The sequence below is a fragment of the Podarcis muralis genome, chromosome 10, assembly GCF_964188315.1.
Source record: "Podarcis muralis chromosome 10, rPodMur119.hap1.1, whole genome shotgun sequence".
Lineage (NCBI taxonomy): Eukaryota > Metazoa > Chordata > Lepidosauria > Squamata > Lacertidae > Podarcis > Podarcis muralis.
The window spans coordinates 30,882,217-30,903,914 of record NC_135664.1 but is presented as its reverse complement, the minus strand read 5'-3'; the positions used below and the strand labels follow the sequence as shown (position 1 = coordinate 30,903,914).

Here is a 21,698-nt window from a genome sequence, read left to right as displayed (position 1 = left end):
GGCCTTTGTTTGCTTATTCTAAGTAGCAGTGTTTTATGTGATACTACAAGCTGTTTGTAAGTCTTTACTGGGTTTAAAAAGCAAGTTACCGTGCTGTGCTGGGGGGACAGGTAGGCAGATCTGGCATTTGGGAAATGGTAACAAAAGCCAGCCTGCATCTGTCAACTTCCTGCACACCTGCGAAAGAGGTACTATGGATCTGGGAGGTTTCACCTTTCATTACATAAAGTGGATTCCATCAAGACATTAGGGATAGCTAATTTCTCTAGAGATCCACTAGAAAAACACCAGGAAAGTGTGACATGCCCCTCTCATTTCTTAATGCAGACAGTCCCCAATAATCAAGAGATGGTAAATGTTCAATTTAATAGCCTTATACCTGATGCCTTGTGTGGGAGTTCCTTCGCCCTCGGCTATAAGCGTTATCAGAACAGGGGGGAAACACAGGATGAAGATGTAAATACAGCAGTCAAAAAATAAACAGAACAGTACTTTAAGTAGCATAAGGAATTCCTGAAAACTATACAAGCATTGGGTTTTCAGAACCAGCATATTGTAACATAGTCTTTTGAGTCAATCTGAGCAACATGTTAATCAGAAAATGTTACATACCGACAAAAAAAAATTACCGTCTTTTAATAGACTGAAAATGCTAATCATCCTCAGAATTCTGGTATTCCTTCATCACTGTGTATATACTGTGGGTTTATTTGTCCTGACTCCAAGAAGTATTATACTGAGCAGCTAGGAAATAAGACCCCCCAGGACATGTCTGCCTCAGAGTAGTATAAAAGACCTTGGCCATTATGATAAGGTGTTGAAATGAGTTGCTTGGGGATCAAGGTGAACGATTCCAAATCACCATTAAACAAATTGTATTTCTGATATTTAGGAGGAAGACTTTGTGGTCTGAGATAAGGGAATATATTTATTAGACAAAAGGTAAATAGTAACAAAGCACAAAATCTGAGAGGATGTTAAGGAATTCAATAAGATTTGTGTATTAATATTCATGGTGGGTGTAACAAGAATGCAACAAAGCTGCTAACATTAATAGTGCATGTTTATTTTTGAAAACGTATGGAACAACATTGCACTCATCATCCACAACATTTATTTCCCCTGATTGTGAACGTTATTATAATTACAGCTTTTTGTAATACAAACCACGTAAAAAAGTTTCACTGTCTTACCTTGTAGTCATATATTCTGCTCTATGACCTAAAAGATAAGGAAACAATAATCTGAAAACGAATGGAACTAAAAGTGGATTTTCCATGAAACTATACATATACCATCTAGTTCCTCTTCAATCTTCAATTATTTTTAACTGCGCAAGAGTTATACTTGCATGCCAAGGGAACTGTTTTACCACTTCCAGTGTTAAAATGTTCGAAAAGCAAAGCCAGTATGTGAAGCTGCTGTACTAAAGCTTCTGTCTTATGGGAGTAAAGAGTTTGTTTGTTTGCTTGCTTGCTTGCTTGCAAGTAAAACGAAACAAAATTTCAAGCAATCTTGAAGGCTTGCATATTTTAATGAGCTATTCAAAGTTTACATAAAGAGAAAGGGCTGGCAAGGCTGGAAGGCATATTGCCAAAGGCCGTAGAGTTTAAAAATGCATCGTCCTTAGATGCAGATGTACCGTATTTTTCGCCCCATAGGACGCACCGCCCCATAGGATGCACCTAATTTTTTGGGGGGAGAATAAAGAAAAAAAATTTTCCCCCTCCCCAGGCACGGGGCAGGCGCGGGGGAAGCCCGAGCTTCCCCCGACCCCAGAACAGCCTGCTATCCGCAAGCCTAGGGAGCCACACTGGTCTCCCCAGGCGTGCGGAGAGGTGCGCGAAGCCCGGGGGCGCTCTTCAGCGCGCACCAGGCTTCGGGATGCAGGCAGCTCTGCGCTACCCTCCGGAGCCCCGCGCGGCTTCGCGCCAGGATCCAGAGGGTGGCGCAGAGCTGCAGGAAGCCCTGGAGCGCAGGCAGCTCCGTGCCACCCTCCGGAGCCCCGCGCGGCTTCGCGCTGCGATCCGGAGGGTGGCGCGGAGCTGCAAGAAGTCCTGGAGCGTGGGCAGTTCCGCGCCACCCTCCACAGCCTCCTACGGAGGGCGCCCAGTGCTCCGCGCTGCTCCCCCAGGCACCCAAGGCTTGCGGACAGCTGCGCGAAGCGCGGGGCGTCCTCCGAAGGGCGCCCCGCGCTGCAGGCTGCCGCCCGCAAGCCTTGCGCGCCCGGGCGGAGTTCCCCCAGGTGCCCAAGGCTTGTGGACAGCTGCACGAAGCGCGGGGCGTCCTCCGAAGGGAGTTCCCTTGGGCGTGCAAGGCTTGCGGATAGCTTCCTGGAGCCTGGAGAGCGAGAGGTGTCGGTGCGCACCGACACCTCTCGCTCTCCAGGCTTCAGCGAAAGCCTGCATTCGCCCCATAAGACGCACACACATTTCCCCTTCATTTTTGGAGGGGAAAAAGTGCGTCTTATAGGGCGAAAAATACGGTAGTTATGAGAGTAAATATTTAAATGTGTGCTGCATAAGAATGCTTAACTGCATATTACGTAATATAAGCACCTGGTGCACATCTGCCCAACACGGCTACTATGCACACTTCATGCATTTCAGGGGCAACAGCACAGCAGTTCCGCAGCACTACCACTCATGAAACAAATGGAGGATGCACAGCAGCAGAAAATGTTGGCTTGCACCCTAGGACAGGAAGTTCAATCACACATGCATAAAACAGATCTGTAGTTCAATGCATTCTCGTTTACCAAACAGATGCTAGTTCTATATTATTCTAAACAAGCACAATCAAGGCACGTGGGTGGCAGAACATTTAAAGTATAAATTTTCACTCTTGCATTTGCTGCAGTTTCTGCCAGAAAAAGTTTAGCACATGTGTTATGAAACGGTGATTTGAAAACAGAAATCTATCTGTGCTTTTGAGGGATGGGATGGTTCTAGTTGCACTAAAACTCAACTCGACCCACTTTTGAAATAAAGGCTTCCATTAGCGTGCAAAGTTGCTAATTGGGCTCAGAAACAACTATCCAGCCTGTTTCATAACATTTATGATTTCACATAAAGGGAAATGTCACCACTTTCTCATATTATCTTGTATTATCTGCAAGGGGGCGGGAGAGGAAAATAAAGCACAGAACCAAGCAAAGGGGTTGGCCTTAAAAAGCTGCTAATATATATTTGTGATTCTTACAGCCTGATCCTGAGCTCTGCTACGGAGAAAGCCAGAGGATATGACTATGCAGAGGGCAGAAAATATAGGCAGGCATGTATTACATTCTGTGGGTAGCAGATATTTATAAACTTGTTTTTGCAAGCCTGCAACAGCCTGATTATTAATCCCACTGAAAAGTATGAAAGAGAGATTTTCTGTGATTCATGATAATACAGGAAATCCCACCGTTACAAGGATTACTCTACAAGGAGCACATTTTAAAATGCAAGGCACATTTTCTCAATAATATAATGAACAAACTGATAATAACATGCTGGTGCATAGAAAGTTTATAATGCATTCTGTTCATAATGAGGCACTATTTCAGCCCACAGGGAAGTAGTTAATAAATTCGGCAGCAGAAGATGCAAGGTAATGCTATTAAGAGACAGAGATACCCAGACTCCTAGGAGTTATAATTTAGAATGTTTCGCACACAAAATAGGTCACATATGACCTTGCACAGTGGGCTGTCTAATTCTGCCAAAGAAAGATTTCTCCATTTTCTGTTCTATTCACCCTGCCTGCTTTTTTTTGTTTTTTGTTTTTTTTTGAAACAGTGCCATGTACTCCCCCAACCCACCAAAAATACAAGCCAAATTGAGACAATCCAGTACGTAAAATAAACTGGCTTTCAGGTCTCTGGGGTTTTATATTTTGCTTTGCTTTTGTTTACTGGTAAAGGAACCAGAATATTTCCTAACAGAAGTATAGATTCTGTGATTAATCTACTATGGTTTCAGGACAAGCCAGGTTCTGAAACCATCGTTTGATTCTGGCTTGTTTATACTAACTGTAGTTTAAACAAGTCATAGTTTCCTGAGTTTAGATATCATGGGCACCTGTCGTTAGTTCCAAAAAAGGAAGCGGATGCATTCAATCTCTTTCCCATATTTGCTAAAGTGGAAGAAGGGCAGGGAGTACGTGAGCCTCATGATCATTCACATAGCTTAAAATCATGGCTTCTGGCTACATCTGAACCATGGGTTTAAATATACGCATTGTAAATATTTTAGCAGATTTATTCTGAGGTTTATTCCGATTCATTTACCTTCTCCAAGTGTTCGCTGCAGTAAATCATGCTTTGCTTGGAGCTTTGTGATGAGATTACTTCCCTCCAGATACTCTCTGAATTTCTGCAAAGACACAGATCAATGCATTTCGCATCTGAAGAGGTGCTATCTACATTTCAAGAACGTTGGGGGTGGGGGTGGGGAGAGCATATCACATGGAAAGCAGGCAACACACCATGAAATAGAACTGTTCCGTCTCCTGCTGGTTCGCTCTTCTCTTCGCAATGCTAGGCTTGCTCAAGTAGGTCTCAGAAACTGTTGACTTCACAGACTCTGTTGAACGACTGTGCTGGAAACATTCAGAAACGTCGTAGTCCTCAATGGTGACCATATCTTGTATTGTCTGTAAAGTAGCTTCAGTTGTCTTCTTAACCTGGAGTTAAAAAGGTGCACTTCATAGTATCAAGCAGAAAAACAGACCAATTATGTTCCACCATCAGTAGGAAGAAGGGAGCTGCTGAATGTACTTGTTACAGGTGCTACATAATACTTGTTTTGAATTAGTAAGAAATCCATATTTTACTATGGCAGTGCCAAAACATGGAATGCCTATTGACACCAGGCAGCCCCCTTCACTTCACTGTTCAGGCAAGCCCACCCGGAGATTTAGATTGCCGACATGTGTTTTATTCTCCTTTTTATCTTATCGTCGATTTTAATTATTTTTATTGAATGTTTTAAACAGCTGCTTTCAACTGTTTTTATTGATGTTATTGTGTTGGGATTTTTTTGTGAGGGTTTCCCCCCCTTGCAATCAAGTAGTTAAATGCATTTTATGAGATAAGTGCAAAAACTAAACAAACTAGTTCCTGACAGCCCTTTTTGCTCAGTGGGTCCTGAGCAATTTCCCCTTTGAGACTCCCCAAACCACCCTGGCAGCACCTCCTCCGTATGTCTCCCTGGTGGTCTGGCCCTCCCTGCCCCGTGAGCTTTCTGGGAAGGCTGCTGAAGGAAGATGCAGAAGAAGAAGCCTACTATGGAGCTGCCAAGCGCTGCTCCTTTTCGCTCTGGGTCCTATGAAAAGGAGGGGAGGGAAACAGCGCTGGTCCACCCCCTCCCTTTTTAAAAACTGGCCCTAAGAGGAGAAGTGCAGGGCCAGGTGTTTCTGAAGGGCCCAACTGGGCCTGCCAGGCAATCTGGCCTCTCTCAGGGCTACAGCAGCCTCCCTCTGAGTGTTCTGGGTGGCAGGGCAAGCAGCAATCTGCTGAAACAAAAGCTGATTCAGAGCCACCTGATCCAGCGCATCCCTTTCAGGGCTGTTTCCTTGAAAGAAAAAGGTCATGTCAGCCTGGGCAGTACCCTTGCCTAAGTGAGTGTTACTTTATTCCCCCTGTGGTGAAGCGGACATGCCACCTGCATCTTCTTTCTTCCAATGGCATCTGACCTCCCAACAAAGCATGTTTTGAGCACGACACTAAAGTTGCTTCAACCTTCCATGCCGGTGTTTTGTTTGGTTTCCCTCCCAGGAAGGACTGTGGCTCAATGGACGAACATCCACTTTGCACGTGGAAGATCTCAGGTTCGATCCTGGCAGCTCCAGGTAAGGCTGGGGAGGTCCCTTGCCTGAAACCCTGGAGAGCCACTGTCAGTCAGAGCAGGGAGTACTGAGCTATATGGAACAACGGTCTGCCTCTCTGTATATGTTCTCATTTTCGGTGCCAAATATAATATTTTCAAAAATCTTGGAGTCATTGTTAGTAGGCCCTGATATTTGTCAGACACTATGTGGAGTGCCAATGCTACGCCTGACAAACTGCAGTCCATCTTACCTCCTCATTTTCAATTTTCAATGTGGCCAGTCGTGACTGGAGCTGCTGATACCTAAGCATGAGTTCCCCTTGGACTGGCTGCTGGACACTGACCTGAGAAACCTGAATATGAAATATCAAATGAAGAGATTAGGTAAACATTTGGGGGAGGAGCAGGGAGGGAGTTCACCAACACATGTATCTATGATTCTGTGGATCACTTCAGCAATTGTCAGGACAAGAATAAAATAAGTGATGCAAACTATGCTGCCTTACTTAAAGGCAATAAATATTCAAACCAAACTAATGGAACCTGCAACATAATGTTCAGGATTCCAGCCACTGCATTCCGCTTCCCACCTGGTGTTTCTTTACTCCCTCAGCAGTCAGCCAGCACTGAGCATGCTTAGTCTTCACTGGGTTGTTCTGTCCAGTCAGTGGTTTTGTTCCATGTATTATTATTTATTAAATTTATATACTGCCCCATACCTGGAGGTCTCAGGGAGGTTCACAGAATAAAATCAAAATATAAAATCACAATATACATAATCAAAAGGAATCCAACAACTCAATAACACCCCCCCAAAAAAACCCCACACATTTTTAAAGGGCATAGGATGTCAATCAAATCAAGCAAACACCTGGTTAAAAAGGAATGTTTTTGCCTGGCACCTAAAGGTGTGTAATGAAGGCGCCAGGTGAACTTCCCTTGGGAGAGCATTCCACAGACGGGGAGCCATTACAGAGAAGGCCCGTTCTCGTGTTGCCACCCTCCGGACCTCTTGAGGAGGAGGCACATGAATAAGGGCCTCAGAAGATGATCTCAGAGTCTGGTTAGGTTCATATGGAAAGAAGCGGTCCTTGAGGTATTGCAGTCCTTTATAGGTCAAAACCAGCACTTTGAATTGAGCCCTGATACAAATTTGTAGCCAGTGTTATCGGACCAGGATAGGTTTAATATGCTCAAACCCTCTTGCTCCGGTGAGCAACCTGGCCACTGAATTCTGCACTAGATGAAGTTTCTGAACTGTCTTCAGGGGCAGCCCTACGTATAACACATTGCAGTAATCTAACCTTGAGGTTACCAGAGCATAGAAAACAGTAGTCAGGCTATCCCTGTCCAGATAGGGGCGTAGTTGGGCCACCAGCCAAAGCTGATGGAAGGCACTCTGGGCCACTGCAGCCACCTGAGCCTTCAGCGACAGCAAAGGATCCAGGAGCACCCCCAAGTTATGAACCTGCTCCTTCAGAGGAAGTGTAACCCATCAAGACCCATCTCCCACCCATCCAGTCTAGGGAACCACCCACTAACAGTGCCTCAGTCTTATCTGGATTGAGTTTCAGTTTATTGGCTCTCATCCAGTCCATTACTGAGGCAAGACACTGGTCCAGTACTTCCACTGTCTCACCTGCAGATGTAAAGGAGAAATAGAGCTACGTGTCATCAGCATACTGTAGACAACGTACTCCAAACCTCCAGATAGCTCCACCCAGCGGTTTCATGTAGATGTTAAACAACATAGGGTATAGGATTGAGCCCCGTGGAACCCCACATTGAAGGTTCCATGGGGCTGAAAAGTATTTCCCAAGCAATACCCTCTGGGAACAACAATCCAAGTAGAATTGGAACCACTGCAAAGCGGTGCCAACCACCCCTAGTTCAGACAGTCGCTCCAGAAGGATACCATCGTTGATGGTATCAAAAGCCGCTGAAAGGTTGCGAAGAATTAACAGGGACATGTTTCCCTTGTCTCTCTCTTGACAGAGGTCATCATACAGGGCAACCAAAGCAGTTTCTGTGCCTAAACCCCAACTTGAAATGGATCTAGAAAATCAGATTCTTCCAAAAGCACCTGGATCTGGTCTGCGACCACTCACTCCAGAACCTTGCTCAGGAAAGGGAGATTAGCAACTGATCAGTAGGTAGTTAGGTTTTCCAAATCCAGGGCAGGTTTCTTAAGGAGTGGTTTTACTACTGCCTCCTTCTAGCAGGCAGGGACCACCCCCTCTCATAAAGAGGCATTGATCACCTCCTTGGCCCAGGCAGCTGTTCCCTCCCTGCTGGTTTTTATCAGCTAAGAATGGCAAGGATCTAGAGCACAAGTGGTCGCCCTGACGGATTCGAGCCCCATGTCCACATCCTTGAGCCTTACCAACTGAAACTCATCCAACACAACAGGACCAGACTGTGCTCTGGACATCCTATGAGATTCATCTGCTATAACAGCAGAGTCAAGGTCTTGGTGGATGCAAGCAATTTTATCCTCAAAATGCTTTGCAAACAAGTCACAGCGAGCTACCATTGGTTCTCCCACCTCCTTTGGGCCAGCCTGTAAAAGGCCCCGTACAACCTGGAAAAGCTCTGCTGGACATCATAATGGGATGCAATGGACGCAGCAAAGTATGCTCTCAGATTCTCAGCAGGGCGGCTCCCGCTGGGATGTATGGTTGTTACTGTGTGTTTATGTGTTAGTTTGTACATATGTTTATGAGAAATCCATATAAGAAAAAGAAATAGCGGGAATGACGGCAATCACATGGATGTGTAAAATGGAACTGTTTTAGGCATGTGTATTTGACGCACAGATGGGGAGTTTACAGTAATAATGGACACATAGGCAATACCCAACAGCTTCCCTTTAGAGCCACATATTTACACATCTATAACAGAAATCGGGATAAAGCTCTGGATATTGGTTTCATCTTTTTCCCAGCATTGCTTGACGCAGCATGGAAATTTGCAGGTATAGAGTCTGACTAAAGGCCATGGGAAGACACAAAAAATGGACATGTGTACTGTAGGAAGATGGTTCTAATACCATCTCCAAGTTTCTGAAAAGTTGTATGTTAATAGGCAGTGTCTCACCATACTTTTGAAGATGCTCAGGGATGCTCTAGAGAAACATGAGCAGCATAAGAATGCTATAAAAACAACTTTCCTTTTGCTCTGTTTGTATGCCGAAAGCTACTTGGCCAAGCTGCAGAGAGTTTACCCATGTTGTGGCAGATTTCAATGCGCAGTAATGAAGGGTTCATTTGGCATGGGATTTGTTTAGAGCAGCTGGCAAATTAAGTTCTACACAAAACATTCTCTTGGTGTAGTTTGTTTGCTGATCTTCTTGCGTCTGTATGAATAACGTTGGCTCTCGTTTTACCCTAACTAGACCCTTTGTTTGAGTGGATAAAAGCTAGACACTAACAAAAAGGAAATCATAGTTCACAACAGAGGGAAGTGCTCATCCAGGCACAAACAAAAAAATTGTTTGGATTTTTATCCTTTTCTGTCTATGGAAAGTCAACAGCTACTGACCTCATCACCCATATGGGGCTGGAACTCAAATCTCATTGGAGGGCAAAAGGCTGTCGGATACATCTCCATGAATCTCTGCTTGTCACTTCGTGGTTCCAAATTGTCAACAGCATTTTCAATGATGTCCAGACCCTCATGCCGAGAGGTTTCAAGGTTATACTCTGCAGAGAGATATGTTCTTAAGGCTCTGTTCAGGCTTGCATGATATCCAAGATCGCAACACTAACAGAATATGAAGGAGAAGAAGTTGTGTTTTTTAAAAAAGCAGAAGGCAAATTTCAGCAGTACTATCTAATGAACAAACAAGCACTTAATAAGAGAAACCATCCATAGTAAAATTCTTTATCTTTCAATGGGGCTTGACAAAATGTTATTTAATCTTTACCACAGCACAATTTATTATACCATTTTGAAGACAGAAAAGTTGGATCATATGGAACTGTGCACTACAATTGATCATTATGTTATTCCAACTTTATCTTATGCTTCTAAACAGTTTTTTTTATTTAAAAAAACATAATTCTTGTATAAGGAATGAGGATATTTAATGAAAATGGGCTACCCATCGTATAATGCATGCCTATTATCACAAGAAAATTTTAGGAGATATGGTCAACCTAATCATAACAGTGAGTTAGCATATAGACCTGCAGTGCCTGTGCATAAGGGAAACACTGTGTGTTTCCCACACAAATGGTAATATTCATTGAATATAATAATAACAATAATTTATTATTTATAACCCGGCCATCTGGCTGGGTTTCCCCAGCCATTCTGGCGGCTCCCAACAGAATATTAAAAACACGATAAAAGATCAAACATTAAAAACTCTCCTAAACAGGGCTGCCTTCAGATGTCTTCTAAATGTCAAATAGTTGTTTATTTCCTTGACATCTGATGGAAGGGCGTTCCACAGGGCGGGCACCACTGCCGAGAAGGCCCTCTGCCTGGTTCCCTGTAACTTGGCCTCTTGCAGTGAGGGAACCGCCAGCAGGCCTTCGGAGCTGGACCTCAGTGTCCAGGCTGAACGATGGGGGTGGAGACGCTCCTTCAGGTATACTGGGCCAAGGCCGTTTAGGGTTTTAGAGGTCGGCACTAACACTCTGACTTGTGCTCAGAAATGTACTGGGAGCCAATGTAGGTCTCGATAATAATCTAATGAAACTTTAGTTAGTATTAGTTCATCCAGATGTTAAGGGATGCCCTTCAGCAACAAACAACTGCTTCTCCAAAAAAAAAAAATAAATGGCTTGCTTCCCAACACAGCATGAAGAAACACCTGCAATTTCAGCAGTGTGCACCCGCATGCCGTGTGTTCACATTTAAACTGTAATTTAGTGTAACTCTGCTTTAAAGTGATGTGTGAATCAGGCCACTGTCTTATGTCCTTCCAAGACCCTGGCTCTAATCAGAGCAGGATACTTAAGAGTCAAACTTTTTTTAGGCCCATGGGCACATCTGGATTTTTGAACAGTAGCTGCCTCCACTGGTCACTTCACTCTCTCCTAGATCAGCCTTGCCCCAGAGGGACAGAAAAAGAGAAAGTACATGCACACACATGTACACAACTATTTTCAAGAGATCTGTGTTCATGTTAGATCCAGCAGAATTAATGTGAGCTTTACCCTAATGTGACCCACCCTAACCATGTCAAGGCCAAGGGGGCAGTGAGTAGGGGGCTCAGAGGCTTTGTGACCCCTTCATGTAAGAATTGCATGAATACCAACTACTTACATCAATCAGATCTGAAAGGTCATGAATGTAATACTTGAACACAGTGCCGTTTGTTGCTTCAAGGGTGAGCAGATACTCATTTCTGGCTTTAATGGATTTCAGCTTGTTTTCAGAATATTTTGCTTGACGCTGAGGGGGAAAGAATAGCATTAAAATATGGTAAAAATGCACCAGTTATCTCACTTAGCAAATTCTAAACGAATGAATGTTCAGAAAGTAACAGCAAAATGACTACATGGTCAGTATGTATTAAATTGCTGCTGCTTTCCAAAATATGCCTGTATGTTGCTATTTTCAAGTCTCCACTGTGTACGCTTAGCTTCATTCTGCCTTAGATTTAAGACTTAATCATAATATAAAACAACAAAAGCACTAATGGGAGTTCCAATCCCCTTTCAAGTCCACCTCCTGTTGACTGGCCATCCTTACAACAGATCTATGCCCCCACCTCAGAATATTGGAACTACAATTCATTAACTTCAAATGATTAAGTGGTATTAATGGATAAATGTACTTTTTCCTTCATCTTTTCAATTTTCTTCACAGAGCTGCGCCTCTGGTGTCTGTCCTCCAGCCGAATGTGAAAAACAGGATCTCCCGACCTCCCAATTTGCTTCTCTTCCTGTTTTTCAGCTTCCTTTAGTTTGCTTTCTGCACTGATGCTTTCTGTATGATACATATGGTAAGTTTTCATGACCTATGACAGAAGAAGTTAATGGTGAGCTTAGAGAAAATGAATTATTACCTGTTTTAGTCTTTGGACTCTGGGCAGGCTATAGAATTTTTTTTTAAAAATCCAAGTGATAAATAAAACTTCTAAATGGGCACCAGCTCAAACATCCAAGCAGCTTATGAGGAAATAATCTAATAATGGTGGGGCTCAGAGAATAATTCCCTATGTATCTTCACTATCTACCTTGATCAGCAAGGCACACATGGTTGATCGCAAGAACTGCAGAGCTATGACCAGGTTAACAGAGATGAGTTACATGCCATTCACGTCTGTTACTCTGAAGCTAGTATTTTTCTAAGTTTACAGAGATAGTTTTCCCTCCCCTCCTGAACATTATGTTGTTCCCTTCTAGTAGACAATCATTACCCCCCAGACTGCTTAAATAAGAAGGACACTTTGCCCCTTAATTCGAAATGCCCAGGAAAGTATAATAACCCTTACAAAATTACACTTATGAAAATTGCCTCTGGGAGCTTTTTGGCTGAAGAGAGAGACAAAACTGTTTAAATAAGTAAAATAAGACAGCTGGTAGAGACATAATTAAAAATAATAAAAAAACACCTGACAGATAAGGAGCACAGTGAAAGGAAATGAAAGTACTTGCTGTATTTAATTTGTTAATTATACAATAAAACTCAATATTTTATCCTTTTCAGAAAATGTTTTGTAATCTTAAAAGTAGGAACGGCTACATCAAACGCGTGGAAATGCAAGGCCTTACTTTAAAGGATAAAAAGAAAGTCTATAAAATACACTCCAGTACATTTATGGGCATGATTTATTCAGGAAAAACAGTCCCATCCAGACCTTGGTTGATAAATACAATTTTAACAAATGAGACTTCCAACAAAATCCTGCAGTGTCTTCATAACTCCTAGCAGGAGTGTTCTTGCTCAGGGTTTCTGCAACCACACATGCCCACCTGCAAGTATTGTAAGCAAATGGAGCCCAACTACAAAATTCAACATCTCTTTCCATTGCCCTCCAGTTACCTGTTTTTCTTTTCCCATTAACAGTCAACCATTCTGTAGCTACTCAGCATGTTCAACCCACATTGGGCAGGGTCTTTTGTGTATGTTCTGCCACATTAATAGTAGTAGTAGTAGTAGTAGTAGTAGTAATAGTTCTGCATATCTTGGAGGTCTCCTAAGTATGTCGATATATCCCTATTATTTTTGCAGTGGTCCCATCCTGGCTCCATTTTCTGTCTGCTCCCAACACATGAGTTTGCTCCTAGAGGAAGCCATGGCTGCTTTCTGGATTGTTTTCCCCATCCCCAAAAACCACACGGCCTTTTGTGTAACTGCTACAGGCTAAGCTTATTTGCTGCTGTTTGTTCACTGTCTCAAGCCTGATCATAGGTCAAAGCAGTGAAACTAAATGCATTTAAATGAAAATAAAATCCATTGAAATACGTCTTGCCTAGTTACTATGCACTGTGCTTGGCTTCATGTTGTAGCTCTGCTTTCGCAAGTTCAAATAAAGCCCCCAAACTGAAGTGTTTTCCTATTGAATGAATAAGCAAGACAACAGTGAGAGGGTGGACTTGAAGAACATACATACATATCAGAGTGTATGCTTGAACACAGATATAAACAGAGTAGCCTTTCAAATCAATTGTGTCAAGGGACACAGTTCACTTTTTAGAATACTAAAATCCTGCAAAAGGCCTGTGGGCCTAAGAATATTTTTAAAATATTCTTAGGAAGAGGTGGATTTTGGAGATACTTTTCATTCCATTTGCATGCTTCACATGCTATTTAGCTTTTTACTTTTGTACTGAACATGCTGCAAGATCACTTTGTAGTCCATCTCAAAGGATGGGATTTTTGAGCTTCAGAAAGACGCAAGACTTTCAACTGCGTAAAGAACCCTTCAGCAAAAGGAGATATTTTTCAAAATCAAAAAGGCTTTTCATGCTCCAAGACCATGTTGGCAGGAGGTGGGAAGCACACTAGACTCCAGCAACCTCTTCTCCTTTAACCTGTTCTTTTTTCCTTAAACATATGACATCCCTTATCTACTGATTGCAAGTGTGTGATTAAATTCTCATGTCAGTGATATGACAATTCATTGTCTAATAATGAGGTGGCTAAAATGAGCTGCTGGCATGGGGAAGTAGTCAATGCATGACCCATTAAAATGGCTTTTCTTCAACTTTCAGTCTGCACTGAGGCAAGGAGAACTATTACAATAAAGATATTATTATTATTATTATTATTATTATTATTATTATTATTATTATTATTAGGCAACTATCAGGATCACCACTGTGAGAGAGCATGGATCTCACTGTCACATGTGCAGTTGTGCCAATGTCTTGGAAACAAGTAATTACAGAAATCAGTATACTTACAGGTAAGAATGTGATCCTGGACACTACACTATGTATTTTGTCTATTAGTGATAAAGGCACTGCAGTTAATCGTATATATTCTGGAAGTTACTTGATTAGCAATCACTGAAAAGAATCTTCATACTATACCTTACACCAGTGTTTCCCAACCTTTTTCTGACTGTGATCCCCTTCCGACATTGTTTCCTTCCTGTGGCGCCCCCCATGGGTGTAGCCAAGGGGGGCAGATGCCCTCCAGTAAGTAAAAGTCAATACAAATATGAGATTCTGAACCCCCCCTAACAAAAGCCTGCTGCCCTAACAAAAATCCTGGCTATGTCCATACGCCCCTTTCTACCAGCAGAATGGTAGCTATTTAAATGTTTTGTTTTTAAATGGAACATGTTTTATCTATACAATTTATACAAAATACAAATACATAAAATAATAGGTGCATAATGAAATATTGTTGAATCAGAGGAACACAGAATCACAGAGTTGGAATGGACCCCGAGGGTCATCTTTCTAGTGCAACCCCCTGCAATGTAGTTAACTCAGCTAAAGCATCCATGACAGATGGTCATTCAGCCTCTGCTTAAGAACCTCCTAGGAAGGAGAGTCCAGAACCTGCCAAGATGTATAATACATCTTCCATGTATTATAAAAAGTAAACAACACTTATTTGACCCCAGTTATCTGACACAGAGGGGGAAAGCTACAGAAACAGTCCAAAAAGTGCACAGGGAGTTCTGTATATATGTGAGAATTTTGAAAAGCAAGTGCTCCTCACTGACCTGGTGCAAAAAGATCTTGTCATCCAGAGGACTCCTGGCTGCCTAGATTAAACACTATAGCCCCACACATCCTTACCTGGGAGTAAGGTCCACTGAACTCAGTGCAGTTTTCTTATGAGTAGACACTTAGATATTTACCGTATTTTTCACACTATAGGACGCACTTTTTCCCCTCCAAAAATGAAGGGGAAATGTGTGTGCGTCCTATGGGGCGAATGCAGGGTTTCGCTGAAGCCTGGAGAGCGAGAGGGGTTGGTGCGCATGACCCCTCTCACTCTCCAGGCTTCAGGAAGCTATCCGCAAGGCTTGCGAGCCCGGCGGAGTTGCCGCGGGGCTCGCAAGGTGTGCGGGCAGCAGCCTGCAGTGTGAAGCACAGGGCGCCCTCCGGAAGGCGGCCCGTGCTTCGCGCGAGTGTCCGCAAGCCTTGTGCGCCTGGCGGAGTTGCCGTCGGGCTCGCAAGGCTTGCGGATAGCAGCCTGTTCTGGGGGCTGGGGTCGGGGAAAGCTCGGGCTTCCCCCGGCCCAGCCCCGCGGCTGGGGGGGGGGGAATAATTTTTTTTATTCATTCCCCCCCAAAAAAACGAGGTGCGTCCTATGGGCCAGTGCGCCCTATAGGGTGAAAAATACGGTACTAGATGCAGGTCAGCAGCAGCAGATGACCCCACTCGGCTAGGCCTGGGATGGATTTCATTCCATGCCTTGCAGAGCTGGGTCAATGCTGCCAATGGGCCCTGTGGCCCTCGGCAACATCTGAAGGCCCTGATCCACTAGGCGCTGGGGGGGATTGCACCCTGAGCCTTGCAAAGTCAGGCCCAGGCTGCCCCTGGGCCCAGCACTGGTAGCAGCAACAGCCACCTACGGCTCGCCCAGCCCTACCCATCACTGCACTTTCCTGACCTGGGGTGGTCGCAGGCTCAACTGGTCAAAACGTGAGCCTCAGCGATCGCCCTCTCCCATCAGAAACTGTTCCAAGAAAACGTACGTGGCAAAAAGGAGAGTTAGGCCCTGGTGGACTGCTCCCTTACCCGCTTGTGATTGGTCAAGCCAACAGCCAGCCAATCAGGATTTATTTTTAAAATGATTTTGTTCCCTTCACTTCTCACTTCCCTCTGTGGTCCCAACCTCGTGCTGTGGCTCCCCATTTACGTGATTTTCACCCGTGGCCTCCTTGGAATATACTGGGGCCACCCAAGGGCCCACATGGCCCCCGGTTGGGAAACTCTGCCTTAGATAACTGGTTCAAGAAAGTTATGTTCATTGCTCTCGCAGAGAAACTGACACGTAATCTTTGTGTGGTAATGAGTAAGGCTGAGCCTTCCAATTTCATTCCTGTTTAGGAGTTACTTATTAAATATACGACAATGCAGTCACACAGGTAGCAAATCCCTTCGAAGTATGCTGTTATTTGGCGGCATCTGAAAACAGGCAAGACCATTTTCTTTCCCTCTATTTCCTTCATTGTATAATGTAAGCTGTGATTTTATACTCCTTTTATAATATCATAATTTTATATAGTTAATTTACTCCTGATTTTTTATCTTTTTTATCACCAAAAGCTCCTTGTGTTGTATTTATATTATTTTGTTGTTAATGCCGGCTTTTCTTTTTGTGTGTGTAGTTTGCTTTTGTTTTGAATTTTTTAGAAAGCCTTATACACAGTTTAAAAATTACGGTTTAACCCCATTTACCAAATGGTAAAAGTCTTACTAATTTAATAATATTGCCTATTGGCTTTTTTTGGGTGGGGTGGGTAGAAGCTTTTGCTTGATTTATAAATTCTGAAGTCATATTGTTAGCTATGTTCTCATATTCCACAGATGGACAAATGGACTGGTTCACACATGTCACTAAGCCATGGTTTGTTCATCAAGCTACTATGAGTTGTTGTCCCACAGACAAACTAATCAACTATGGCTTGATTCTCAAAAGTTTGATTTGTTTTCCAGCTGCCTCTGCCTTGTGTCTTTGAAAATGGAAAAAAAAACCTGGCACAAAGGGAAATGCACAGTCTAAAGAACACAGTGCAATTTTTAAAGCAGTGAGTTGTTAATAGTCCAAATAGCAACAACAAGTGGAGCAAGAAGCAATTAGTACCACTTGCAATATAACACTGTGCCACAAATTAACAGGATTCGAATGAGCTGCACTAAATACTAAAAGGTAGATATCTATAGGTAGTAGTGAAATTCACCAAAACTAGTAAGTATTAGACTGAAATATGGACACTGCTTGTGTTTAAGCTGAAATCCACACAATATGCATCTGAGAGAATCCATTTTGCTAATTTGGTCCCCTTTAAATAATTCAACCAAGACTCTTACAAGCTATTTTATCTGCACGCTGGCCTGACTTCTCTTCAGATTTTAAGTCCCCTTGTAATTTACTTTCCAAATAGTGGTGCATAATGGTGTCTGCTGCCCCTGGGCAGAAGAAATTTGCTGCTTCCATTTGTCTGCTCCTTCTTCCAGATCCCAGCTCTTCAGAATGTGCAGGGTCTCTTGACTTAACCCCAACCACACACACTGTTAAGTCACAGTGGACTCCACAGGGCTGCCTGGAAAGAAAGGAGGGTGGGCGTGACTTGTGCCCAAGCAACCACCAAGCAGGAGGTGGAGGAAGTGACAGCACACCCAGGATGCCAATCATGCCAGCAGGCTTGCGGCCACAAGAGGTCAGTCAGTGCTGATTTTTGATGCTCTGCCACCCACTCCCCAGCCTTCCTCCTCTCTCTCTTGGTAAGGCCACTGAATAGGCAACAAACAGACCTCAAGGTGATGGCATGGCCGCCCATCGTTGTCCTGTTCTGAAGCTCCAGAAGAGTCCATGCAGCTCTGATGCATTGGCATGGTTGAGCCAGGAGAACAATAATGGCCGAGGTGCAATTCTGGGTTGAGTGATGCTAAGCCTTGAAAGCCTTTATCCCCTGCTCCTGGTTGTGTGAAGAGGGAACCCCCAGCCACATATGTACCGTATTTAGGCAAATCTAATGTGCCATCAAATCTAATGCGCACCCTAATTTTTGCGATGTAATTTGGCTAAAAAAGGTGTGCATTACATTTGAGTAAATATGGTATTTATGTGATGGCAAATCAGCTTGTTCCCTCCTCAAATTTGCCATTCTGGGCAACTGCCCAAGTTTGCCCTCCCATAAATATATTCCTATTTCAAACTGGTATATTCTTCTATCTACTTTCAAGTGGAGTAACTTTTTAATATCATAGAAATGCTTACTTTTACAGATACCTTTGAACAAAATAATCCACTATACTGTGGCAGCACTGAGATTAAAAATCTCTCCTCCTCACTCTGTTGCAGTAGATTTAAAACTTTAATCCTTTTTTTCCACCAAGTGACTCCACAGTTCTATGGCACACCTGAATGCTAATCAGGAACCAGTAATTTAAATTTTAAAATAGGTCCTTTTGGGAACTGTTCATTTCATCAAACAAGTACAAGAAACTGGGCAAACCACTGGGGCCACGTACTGCAGAAACAGATATTCACCTTTCATTTACTTGAAACAAATTTCTATTACTACGAAGGCACTGTGCCAACAGGGCTCTGAGTATTTTCTGGCTTTTGTTACCAATATCCATGGGCTGTAGCCAATGCTAGGCATACTCGAGAGTAGACCCACTGGAATTAATGGATGTGACTTAGGTTCATTCACTTCAATGTGTCTAGTCCAAGTAGAACTTAGTTGGATACAACCCTTTATCAACTGCTTGGTAGGACATATGCCTACACAGAATGTCTCAAAACGCACAAATTAATAGCTGCTGGAGTTTTATTTTACTATTCATTTTAGCTTTACATCAATTTGCCTCCAAATGTTCAGACAAGGTAAAACATATTTACGTATTTAAAGTATAGTAAAACCAGTTAAAAATAAAATGCATTGTCAAAAGGATCCCGTCTCTGGGCTCCAACACTTAAATTTCTAGGCGAAGGAAGAGTGGTATTTTAGGCATGGGTGTTCTAGAAGCACCCACTTGTTGTTTTGCTGTTTTGGACCACTGATGGAATAGCAAACTCTGCTGCCCTACCTGGTAGACAGGTGGGCAGTCTCCTTTACTTGCCCCAAATGGTGGTGGTGGCAAAACTTGAAGCACATCGGACCTACCTACTTAGAGGTTTATGTTAGGGCAAATATAGAATTTTAGTCTGCAAATAGTTAATCTTTTTCTCTGTTTTACTCAGCTGAGAATAATGGCAGGCTTTTATTTCGACTTGTATTTCATTACACCTGTAACCCACAAACCACAGAAGCCACTCTAAATTACACAGCTAACCTTGATTTTGCACTGTTTACAAACATTCTTATTTACATTATAAAAACAATAAAAAGGGGAGTCAATACTAAATTATCAAAAGGAATTACTCCAAACTCTACTAAAGGGCTAATATAATATGCTTTATGGAACAAAACATTAAATTATCTTTTCCTGCTGAAATAACACAATTTTATTTATAAACTGTTTACAACTTTTCTTTTGAACTATTTAAGGAGGGGGGGGTTGCTATGAGACATGGGGTGGCCCATAGCTTAGAGGTAGAGCTCCTGCCTTGCATGCAGATGGCTCCAGGTTCAAATCTCAGCATCTCCAGAGAACCTGGAGAGCGATGGCCAGGCAGGGTAGACAATCCTGAGCTAGATGGGCCCAAAAAAGGTCTGACTCTGTATAAGACAGCTTCCTAAGTCTGGGGTGAGCAAAGCTTAGGACAGCGAGCATCTATGAGACGACAAGTGAAGCAGCACCCCCAACAATGTCAGGTGTTTTATTTATTTTCCCATTTGTTGAACATGGGTCTTGCTCAGAATTTTCATACAGATTCATGTACTACGTTTACTGTAAAATGCTCTGTTTTTTCCATGAGATTAGGACATATAACAATTAGAAGCCAGTGAGCAAGAGTACAGCAACCTCAGAGGCTTAAGCTTAGCTCTTCATATCAAAAAGTCCCCTCTCAAGAGTAGTAACTGGGGTGAGGGGAATAAAGGAATTTGCTCCCATGCAAGGAGGACAGAGGCAACCATATTATGCATCCATGTAGGTCAGTAAAAAGCTCCGATTGACATAGCACTGTTTCAGGTGGGAGGAGACGCAAGTTTAAGTCCAGGAGCACTTAGAAACCACGGTTCATGACATTGCTGGAAAGGTGAAATTACAATGAATCACCTAAGTGAACTAAGCATACCTAGGGAACTCAAGACACCATCCAAAGTCCAGTTAAGCATATGGCAGATTTCAAAGGAACAGCGAGTCTTGAAGATGATTAGACTCCCATAAGAATGTCTCTTTTGAGACCACCTCAACAGCCTTATTTGTCAAGATGTCACCAAATGAAACACACCGTATTCTTCTACGACGTGTCAGCTCAATTAAAAACATTCAAACATGTTAAAATGGATTTTCGATGAACAATTCTTTCAAGCAAAGCCAAATCAATATGCTTACCGTATAAAGCTCATTAAGAACCCTCATTAAATCCTCATGAAGCTGGAATGCAATCTCTTTGCTCTGTAATTAAAAATAAATTATTAGGAAGAATCACTTAAAACTAGAACCGAATCAAGAGGGTTAGGGAGGTACTTTTTTTACTGAAGTTTTGCAGGGAACAAAATTTGAGCAAACACACACGCACACAAGCTTTTTATGCCTCCTTGAGAAAGGGAGCAAAGTTGTTCTTCAGGCAGGTATAAGGGAACAGAATACATACCGGCTAGAAATACAACTGAGCCAACAGTCTTCATTTTGCTAGTCTGCAGCAAATAAATCAACAATGGGCTGCCGTTTCTTTTTCCTGAAGCTGATTCAGGGTGAAGGCATTGAGGCTTTGTTTGGCCCCTGGTGACATCACCCTGTAGGCTAAACCTGATTGCCTATGTGGCACTGTGATACCATTACATCTCAAAGCAATCTCTAAGAAGGCTGCAATCGCTCAGGGGAGCCAGGAACACTGGAGAAAAAACTAAGCAGCAGCCCAGAGAGGAATCAGTAGCTGAGAAGAGCTGTCAACAGTCATAGAAAGGAAGAAGATGCTGCCCCCCCCCAAATGTATGTATTTTAAAATTTTGGAAATGTTTCAGGATGAAAATGTGATGCAGGCAGTGTTTTTTTCCAGGGGTTACTCAAGTGTGCCACTGATGTCGTTGTGAGTACCGACACCTTTCTAGAAAAAAAAAGCACTGGGTGCAACCATACTTCAAACCCAACCAAAATTTGCTCTTGTGCCTTTTTATACCATTCACTCATATTATCTGAAGGGCTGTGCAGTGGAGAGCTTGGCATTTTCTCTTGACAGCATTTCAGTACTCCAAATATTAATGATTCAGTGATGCATTGGCAGACAACAGCTGGAGAAAAAAATGCTCTCACACAGCTGAACAGCATAATTAGAAGACAGGGGCCAAACTGAAGGGCTAAAGTTCAGGATGTAATAAGCCTTTTGAAAATTAAAAATACGCTGTATTAGACAGAATGATTGTGCATCTAACAGATTCACAGGTGATTCCATTTTATAGTCAAACCTGCTTTTATCTATGAGTAATACTAAATGTTAGCCAATGGAACTCACACACTATCTACTAAGATGGTAGTGGGCTCCCTGCAGTTTTGTGTAAACTACTTAAAATAAGGACAAAACCTAGACTGCTTGTGTTCCATCAGCCTCAGGATCTCTTATCCATCAGAATTAACCATTCTGTGTCATGTGATCCTGAGAAGTCACTCTTGCCTAAGAACATAG

General features: G+C 42.9%; 1 protein-coding gene across 3 annotated transcripts in view; it reads right to left on the bottom strand.

Annotated features, from left to right (window-relative positions):
• Window positions 1-21,698, bottom strand: part of SRGAP1 (SLIT-ROBO Rho GTPase activating protein 1) — a 110,687-nt gene that overhangs the window by 20,031 nt on the left and 68,958 nt on the right. For 2 of the 3 annotated variants that reach the window (XM_028745350.2, XM_077934685.1), the window contains 9 exons: window positions 20,408-20,470; window positions 11,602-11,784; window positions 11,088-11,216; window positions 9,354-9,575; window positions 6,065-6,166; window positions 4,471-4,668; window positions 4,274-4,358; window positions 1,194-1,221; window positions 380-413 (listed from right to left, as the gene is read on the bottom strand). In XM_028745350.2, the coding sequence (XP_028601183.2) occupies window positions 380-413; window positions 1,194-1,221; window positions 4,274-4,358; window positions 4,471-4,668; window positions 6,065-6,166; window positions 9,354-9,575; window positions 11,088-11,216; window positions 11,602-11,784; window positions 20,408-20,470 (1,044 nt within the window). The remainder of the gene's footprint in view (window positions 1-379; window positions 414-1,193; window positions 1,222-4,273; window positions 4,359-4,470; window positions 4,669-6,064; window positions 6,167-9,353; window positions 9,576-11,087; window positions 11,217-11,601; window positions 11,785-20,407; window positions 20,471-21,698) is intronic. The other variant, XM_077934686.1, reaches the window with a different exon arrangement.